The sequence below is a fragment of the Mirounga leonina genome, unplaced genomic scaffold, assembly GCF_011800145.1.
Source record: "Mirounga leonina isolate KUSES-001 unplaced genomic scaffold, KU_Mleo_1.0 Mir_93, whole genome shotgun sequence".
NCBI classification, from domain to species: domain Eukaryota; kingdom Metazoa; phylum Chordata; class Mammalia; order Carnivora; family Phocidae; genus Mirounga; species Mirounga leonina.
In genome coordinates, this window is record NW_023270854.1 from 17,139,284 (window position 1) to 17,148,669 (window position 9,386).

General features: G+C 43.1%; 1 protein-coding gene across 1 annotated transcript; it reads right to left on the bottom strand.

The window, feature by feature from the left end:
• Positions 1-395: 395 nt before the first annotated feature.
• LOC118004646 (U6 snRNA-associated Sm-like protein LSm3) lies at positions 396-704 on the bottom strand. Its single transcript, XM_034996116.1, has one exon. It carries the CDS (start codon positions 702-704, stop codon positions 396-398), a length of 309 nt encoding a protein of 102 aa, XP_034852007.1.
• Between the last annotated feature and the right edge of the window lie 8,682 nt (positions 705-9,386).

Consider the following 9,386-nt stretch of genomic DNA (forward strand, 5'->3'; position numbering starts at 1 on the left):
GCCACCCAGGAGTCCTGCAGGCAAATATTTTTATTACTAATATTGCTTGGAATAAAATGTAAGGTTGCATTAGTGCAACAATAGTGATGATTTTACGTATTAATATGTACCATGTGGAAGAGTTACATTTTCTCTCCTTTTATTTATTTTTATTTATTTATTTATTTTGCATCTTGGTGATCACATTTATTGAAAGGGTTGGAAAAGAAATTAAAGTGCTCTTTAGCTTAAGAATTTGTGAGTTATCTGCAAATCAACTCATTTCAGGCCTGGAAGAATCCTTGGTCATGTCTTAATATCAAAATTTATGCAGGTTTCTCTTTTGAATGTCTTCTACATTTAAAGAGGCAATCATATAAAAGCTCCTATATTCCATATATGATAAATCCTTTGTTTCAGCCAACTCTTAGTGGAGGGGCAACTAGTACAAGACCATTTCCCTGGACAAAAAACATCCGAATATTCCATTTTGTTGATTTATATATCTCTTCATATGTTTCTTCATCAATTTCTATAGTAGTCTTGGTTTCTTCTACATCCCCCAAAATCATATTTAAATGCTGATCATAAGCATGTAATCTGCCTCGAAGCTCTTTGTCATTTCTCATTTTCACATGAATTTGCTCATCCAGGCTGAATCTGATGAAATCCAGGGGCTCTTCTACGGTGTTGGTAGTTTGTTGCTGGTCCACGTCATCCACCATGTTTCAAACCCTGCGCCCTTTTATTTATTTTTTAAAGATTTATTTATTTATTAGAGAGAGAGAGAAAAAGAGAGAGAGCACGAGCAGGAGCGGCAGAGGGAGAGGAAGAAAGAATCTCAAGCAGACTCCCTGCTGAGTGCGGAGCCCATGTAGGGCTTCCTCTCATGACCCTGGGATTACAACCTGAGCTGAAACAAGAGCCAGATGTTTAACTGACTGTGCCACCCAGATGCCCCGATTTTCTCTCATTTTTTAAGGAATTCTCACTTATTTTTTCACCTAAGATTTTTTTTTAACTGTTATATAAGGGACAATTTCTAAATCTTAACTCCTATTTGCATTTCCTATCATTTAGTGGTTTTAGGGCCAACTACAAATTTGATTCCTGATTATTTTTCTCAGAACTAGGAATTTTTGTAGAACTAGGAAACATTCTCAGAACTAGGAAACATTTTGTAAATGTTTAAGGTAATTGCTAGGAGAGAAAATGAAGGTGATCTAGTGAAGCCCACAATCCTCATGTAATGGATGGGGAAGCTGGGGCTTCCAGAAACTCACGCTACCAAGAAAGGGGTTAATTCTGATTTCTGGGTGATTTCAGCATGATTTTATAACTCAGTTGCCCTTTAGCTAACTTAAACTGGGATTACATGCTAAAATATATTTAGCTTGTCTATGATTTCCTTCCCTTTATGGAAATAAAATGTGAGAGAGTCGGAGTAATTGGAACAATGGAAACTCTGGGGGGTAGAGCCAAGCTCAAAACTCTCTGTATTCCCTGAATATTTGCCCTTCAGGGGAGAAAGGATCTGTCCTGTATTTAACTCTGGTCCTTTGTCGGGTCGGGGGGGTGGGCGGTGATATTGGCCACCATCCTCCTTCGCGGCGAAGATGACTGAGCCAATGCTGAACATTTGGTAAATAGTGATCAGTCGCTGGGTGGTGATGGCAAACAGGTGTGTGTGTGTGTGTGTGTGTGTGTGTCCTGGGTTCCATGACTGCTTATGATCTAGTGATCATGGACTCTGGTGAAGTCAGGACTGGAAGCGTCCAGAACGAGCCTCTGGCAGAATTCTCTTATTTTATAGATAAGAAACCTAAGGCTCAGTCAATGATGATAAATGTATCATGTGGTCCCACCATGCAAGCAAGAGTGGAGAAGAATTGTAGAGTGAGTCGTGGAGATAAGCAAGAACATGGAGTATGAGACACTTCTTACTACTCTTCAGCTGCTCTCTTTATTTTAGTGTTTCTCAACTTAGTGGGTATCTGCCTCCCATGCTACACAGGGTGGTCTTAGTTGATGTGGATAACTTCAATAACATTGAGTCCCATGGTGACAAAGAAAGGTACTCCCTTTCCAATGTTCCAAATCCCTCTGATGAGTTAAGGAGAAATGGCTCTAACACTCGCTGATCTTCCTTTTTCCCTTGGCCTCAAATCCTAAAGGCAGCAGTAGCTGGCTAGAGTTCAAGAAATAAGTGTTGCTTTTAAAAATGTATTTATTTTTATGTTACCTTCAAGTTGTGGCAAACAATACTGGTTTCCTATTCATGGAAAGCTTCCTTTTATTTATTTATCTATCTATCTATCTATCTATCTATCATCTATCTATCTATCTATCTATCTATCTATCTATCTATCTATCTATCTATCTATCTAAGGGTTTTGTTGTTGTTTAAGTAGGCTCCAAGCCCAGCGTGGAGCCCAACGTGGGGCTCAAACTCATGACTCTGAGTTCAAGACCTGAACTGAGAGGCACCTGTGTGGCTCAGTCAGTTATGGCTCAGGTCATGATCTTGGGGTCCTGGGATTGAGCCCCAAGTTGGACTTACTGCTCAGCAGGAAGTCTGCTTGTCCCTCTGCCCCTCCCTGCCCCACTCATGCACACACACACACACACACTCTCAAATGAATAAATAAAATCTTAAAGAAAAAAAGGCCTGAGGTCAAGAGTAGGACGCTTAACCAAGTGAACCACCCAGGCGCTCATTTTTAAGTAATCTCTATACCCATTGTGGGGCTTGAACTCACAACCCCAAGATCAAGATTCACATGCTCTGACTGAGCCAGCCAGCTTTCCTTATTTTAAAGGGAAGCTTCCTTTTAAAATAAGTTAAGGAAAGGGGAGATGCCTGGGTGGCTCAGTTGGTTAAGCATCTGCCTTCGGCTCAGGTCAAGCATGATCTCCAGGTCCTGGGATCAAGCCTGGGGTCTGGCTTCCTGCTCGGCTGGGAGTCTGCTTCTCTCTCTCTTCCCTCTTCCCCTCCCCCTGCTTATTCTCTCTCTCCAATAAATAGATAAATAAAATCTTTTAAAAAATAAAATAAGTTAATTTAGATTTAAAAAGTGAGTAATCTGGAGAAAAAATGTCTAATAAAAATAGCACCTGTGGCACAAAGATGAGTCAACATTGGAAAGGTGGCCGGTGACATGACTGGGAAACCCTCCACCAAGTAGATGAAAAGGAGTCTGGGGGCAAGAGTGGAATTTAATACTGATTAAGTGACAAATACCCATGTAAGAAGTGGCTCATGACTCTAAGTAGTTTAAAATATATTTGAGAAAACAAGACATTATATATATATATATATATATATATATATATATATATATATATATATAAACAAGACATTATATATATATAAAATTAAATAAATACATCCCAAGCCCAAATGGTGAGCAGTCAGGGAAGGCCATGTCTTGCCTCTGACTTTCTATAGGAGGGAAATAATTGCTTTAAGCACATGAAAGAGAGATGTTTCTTTTTTTTTTTTTAAGATTTATTTCTTTATTTTAGAGAGAGAGAGAGGAAGAGTATGCAGGGGCAGAGGAGAGAGAGAGAGAGAAGCTTTAGCAGGCTCTGCACTGAGGGTGGAGCCCAATGCGGGGCTCGATCTCACAATCCTGGGATCATGACCTGAGCCAAAACCAAGAGTCAGATGCTTAACTGACTGTGCCACCCAGGCACCCCAGGAAGAGAGATATTTCTTTTGAGCTGGGCCTAGGGAAGATATCAGGAAGGAGGGAGGACCTTATCCAAGCCTAGAAATGTACAATTTAAAAAAATTAAACAGGATGGGGAGAGTATTCCCAGCAAACCTGTTGTTTCCATCAGGTTTTTTAGGTTTCTACATAGAAGCCTACATCCAAATTTCATTTTTCACAATGGAGTTTTTCTACTATTTTTTTGGAAGTGTATCAGCACACATTTGCATATACTCCAATGTGACAGACACAGATTTAAACATAAGGGAGGCTGCCAATGTGTTAACTATGCCAAATGGCTGAACTATTTTGTGCTGACCTTGATCTCTTTATTATATGCTTACAAATGTAAATAATGCACCAAGGATGAAAGTGAAATAAAGTTTATCTCTAATACACAAAGACAAAATAAACTTTGTTGTTTTAAAACTTTCAAGTGTCAGGAGTGAGCCCTGAGATTTTTGAGTTTCTTTTCATTTATATCATTGAACATTTCATGTTATAAGATATATTTGGAAAGTATTTTTTATGAACAGTGAAAATTTTAAGTGGTTGAGAAAGCTGTTCATTAACACTTTCAAAATTAAACAATCACCAACTAAGGATTATGAGCTGTTCTTAGATACGCTACATGCTTCCATGTTGAAATGGAAATTTCCTATAACTCTACGCTCAAGCTTTTGGAAGACTTTACTTCTGTGTATCCTGAGATTGCAAGACAAGCTGTTAAATTACTACCATTTGCAAAACTTAACTGAATCGAAATCCTCTTGATACCAAACAACAATAAAAAAACACCAGAAATAAATAGAATGCTGATTCAGTCAGGAGTCATTGTTTTAAGAAACAAAACCAATACTGACTATCTTATGCAAAAAGGAAAAAAAAAGTATTTATTGCAAGAAGGCTCAGAAGAGTCTCAGAAAATCAACAGGTGGATGATGAAATTTATGTTGGGAAATGGTAAAACCACGGGGGTTCAGGAGGGTAGGAGAAGCAGAAGCCCAGGAGAAGTTGCACTGCACACTCTTGCCTCTGGGATCACCTCCAGCCATCCATGTTCCCGTGAAACTTGCTCAAGATTTAAACTTGCAGGGGAAAGAAAGCATCCGAGTAAGTGAGGCTTAGTCATGTTGTACTCTGGGAATAAGGAGGAGCTAATGGCCCTTTTCGTTAATGATAAAGTGATAATGTCACTGCCTCCCACCAACTATGCACAACAGACACCCCACGGAATACGGGGTACTAGCAGGAGGAAGAGAGGGCTGGATGCTGGACTGCCCAAAATGACATTATTCACTGCAGGTGGTGAGTCTGATAAAAGACCAGAAACTGTTAAGTCTAACTCCCAAGTTCAAAATTTTGTGTTTATCAAGCTCATGGAGCTAACACAGAGATCTTGGTCTCTGACACCCAGACTCCATGGACAAAAGACTGATTCCAAGGCTAGAGCAGAGCAGGTGCAAGATGACCAGGACCATGGCTGCCCCCAAGTATGTGGAACATCAGGCCAGTCATTTCTGCAGGCTGTCTATCTAAAATTTTGGTTAAAAAATGTATTACAAAATTCATGAGGCCACATAAGTTATGGTTATTTATCAATGAAGATTTGGACTAACTGATAGAAAAGAGGTTGTTACCTTTGTGTGATTGGTCAAAGAACACATGACGATCATTCGCAGGATCTGGGCACCATCTCTTCCTGTTTGCCCAAAGCACTCTCCTTGGCTGAACTCCCACCTCTCACCACAAGATAAAAGGTAACACTGTTAACTGCAAGAGCCACAGCTCTTTAGAACCTGTTCTTACTGAAACAATATAGATTTTTTTGCCTCTGTATCTCTCCGGTACATTTGCTCATGATGCTGCGTCATCCATGCAGCAAGCCCGTGAATGCTGACTTCCAGTGATACAGTCCAAGGTGGTTCCTGTGCTCTGTCGATAATGTTCATAATGCCTAAAGTGTGCAGGGAACTAAGATCTATTTTATGTTTTCTGGGCATGTTAAATTTCCCATTCTGAATTTTATAGAATGTGGAATAACATGTCTTCTTGTTACATCATCTCTTGAACTCCTCAGACATTCCTGGAATTTGCTCTCTTTAAATGTTGACTGTGCCCCTGCCTTGCACACACCCCAACAGGATCGGGGGAGGGGGGATCCACAAAGAGCTCATGGGTGGATTGAGAAGAGTGGTACCATTTATGCAAGAAATGCTTATCACAGCTTGAGACTCCCTTGAGGGCAAGAAACGACAGAAGGTGGAAAGGCTCACTGCCCCTGCAGTGTGTAGGGGAGAATTAACCTCACCCAAAGAGAGGTCAGCCTTTACCTTCAGCTACTAGGAGGTGATCTCCTGGCTCTGGAATGTCCTGCCTGTGGGAGTGTCTGTTTACCTGGGAGCCTGGACTGCCAGACAATCTAACAACGGGATCTATGAATGAGGCTTTGGGCTATGCCTATCGGTTCTGACCTCTAAAGGAACTAGAGACTCAAGTTTTAACCCAACCTCTGGGAAGGGCTAGAGACTAAAGGTCAGCATGTGGGCAGCGTGTGATTGAACATGAACACAAACTCGGGTGAGCTTCCCTGGTTGGCAATCTCTAGATGTACCTTCAGACATCATGGCCGGGAGGAAGTCATGCTGCCCATGACTCCACAAGAGAAAGGGACCAGGGTTCTGTGTTTGGACCCCTCCTGGACTCTCTCCTAACATGCTTCTCCCCTTCACTGACTTCAGTTTGTATCCTTTCCTTGTAATAAACTGTAACCATGAGGGGTGCCTGGGTGGCTCCATCAGTTAAGGCTCTGCCTCTGCTTGGGTTGTGATCTCAGGGTCCTGGGATGGGGCCCCATGTCTGGCTCTCTGCTCAGTGGGGAGTCTGCTACCTTTCTCTATCCCTCTGTGCTCACTCTCTCTCTCTCTCTTTCTCTCAAATAAATAAAATCTTTAAAAATAAATAAACTGTAACCACAAATATAATGGTTTTCAGTGAATTCTGAGCCCTTCTATCAAATTACCAAATCTGAGAGTGGTTGTGGGATCCTCCTAAACTTGCAGTTGGTGTCAGAAGTGAAGGAAGACTTGTGGGGACTGTTCCCTTAGACCTTGCAGTTTGGTTAACTCTGGTTACAGGGCAAGGGCCTCAAAAACCCTCAGCAGAGACAGGCAAGGCCCATGTGTTGTTGATCAGAACATGGTGGGGGCGGAGCTGACGCCCAGGCCCAGACACCAGGCTCCAGCCCAAGAGCCTGCAGCCGGCAGTAGGTGGCCCACACCTCTGAACTCATCCTGTGTCCAAATGTGTGTGAGTCACCCCAAATCAGCACATCAGCACCATGTTGGTGGCCCAATCTTGAGTGACTCTGTGAAGGAAATGAGAAGATTGGGACAGTGTATCACAGGGAAGAAATGAGACCCTGTAGTCTACCCAAGCCTCCAGTGCTGGCCCTGGGAAGTTCTAGTGATGGAGTTTTTGGAATGTGTTGGGGTCCAGAGCCAATGACCAAGAAAGAATTCTTGAGATGTCTTTGGTGCAAAAAGGGTGGTTTTCTTAAAGCACAGGGATGGACCCATGGGCAGAAGAGCTGCTGCCCTGGGGTGGTGAGGAATGGCTGATTCTATACTTGGGAGTTGGGGGAAGGTAAGGACAAGGGAAGGTGGTCAGGAGGACTTTGATATGCTGAAGAAGACCCTCAGGACCCTGGAGACCTGGCTATTATCAAGCTAAGATGGTTCTTCCTTCTAGCAAAACATTAAGACAGCTGGGGGGAGCCTGGGTGGCTCAGTCGTTAAGGTCCTGGGATTGAGCCCCGCATAGGGCTCCCTGCTCAGCAGGAAGCCTGCTTCTCCCTCTCCCACTCCCCCTGCTTGTGTTCCCTCTCTCGCTGTCTCTGTCAAATAAATAAATAAAATCTTTAAAAAAAAAGAAAAGACAGTTGCGGGCTTCCTTGCCTATCTCAAGTATTTGTCAATGGGCAGGTTACTGGGACATCTAATTTTATTTACAGTCACTTCTGCCTGTGTTTCCCACATCATTAGGACCCAGAGGAGGACCTAGAAGAACTTGAAGATGGTAGGTAGTCTGAAGGCACATGACCTTCTGAGGCCCTGGCCTGGAGCTTCCCTGGGTCTAAGCATGGGACTGATGGAGGAAAGATGTTAGGGTTCGAAGCCCACGGCCAAGAAAAAATTCTTGAGACATCTTCGGTGCAAAAAGGTGGTTTTATTAAAGCAGGGGGACAGGACCCTTGGGCAGAAAGAGCCACACGGGGGTCATGAGGAGTGTCCATTACATACTTTCAAGTTGGGAGGGGGTTAGGGAGAGCGTAGATCTCTAAGGAATTTTAGAAGCAAGGCTTCCAGGACCTTGAGGGGGCTAGCTATTGTTGGAAAAAGGTCATTTATAACTGTCTAATAAAACCTTAGTCATGAGACCCTTCAGATGTGTATCGGTGGGTCATATGCTTGGGAGTATCTTGGGGGTGGGGTAGAGATAAAGGAACTTAACAGAGGAACTTTTAGATGTTAAAGTAGACTTACAGGATCCTGGGGGTTGGGCTAAGATTGCCTTTTGCCCTTAGCCAAGTATCAACATGGAGGGAGCTGAGCTCCTAGAGGGAGGTCACTCTGCCTGTTTCAAGGACTTGTCAGTGGGCTGTGGGAGGTAAGGAAACTTAGTAATTTTTCATCTGCCTTTGTTTCCCACATCAGTTCTGGTCTGAAACAGTCCTTTGTGCCAGAAAGTAAGAAGATGGCTCCAACAATAGTGAGCGTATCATGAGGATAGAGGATACGGGAACCAGCTTCAAGAGCCTCCCGATCTGAGCACAAAAATTATTAAGCACAGTGACAATTTATAAACCGTTGAAAAAATACGAATTCAAGAATCTAGGGAAGGAAGGAAGGAGGGAGGGAAGAAAGGAAGGAAGGAAGGAAGAAGAGCAGGGCTATAGAACAACTCTAAGTGTGGAGGGAGTGCTGCAGTTGACCACGGTCTTCCAAAAATAAGTATCAGCAAGCACCAAGGTAAAGATTGGGAAAGGCCAGAATCCTGAACGAATGCTGAATCAAGGGGGATGTTTTGATGAGGAGCAGAGTGTATGTATTGTCATAAAGTATCTTCCCAGGGAAGCTGTCACAGTTACAAGGGAGGAAGTTATAAGTTACAATACAGTGGAAACATCAGGCAACACCTAGACTGAGATCAAAATTAACATCACTAAGGAGAAACAGAGGGGCACCTTGTACCTCCAAGTGATGAGGAAGCAGAAGGCAAGCTGAGGACAAAGCACAAGCTGACACCCTGCAAACCACCCCCCACTCCTCGGTGGGATGGATGTGACATTCCTCCAGGAAACTCCCAACCGTCTGAATGTTAATGATTTGCTAGAAGGAAAAACAACCTTAGCTTGACAGTGGCAAGACCTCCCAGATCCTGAGGATCTTCTTTAGCATATCAAAGTCCTCCTGGCCACCTTCCTTTGTCCTTACCTTCCCCAACTCCCAAGTATAGAATCAGCCATTCCTCACCACCCCAGGGCAGCAGCTCTTTCTGCCCACGGGTCCCATCCTGTGCTTTAATAAAACCACCCTTTTTGCACCAAAGACATCTCAAGGATTCTTTCTTGGCTGTCAGCTCCCGACCTCACCAACATTCCAAAAACTACATCACAAGTCTGATGCTCTGAGG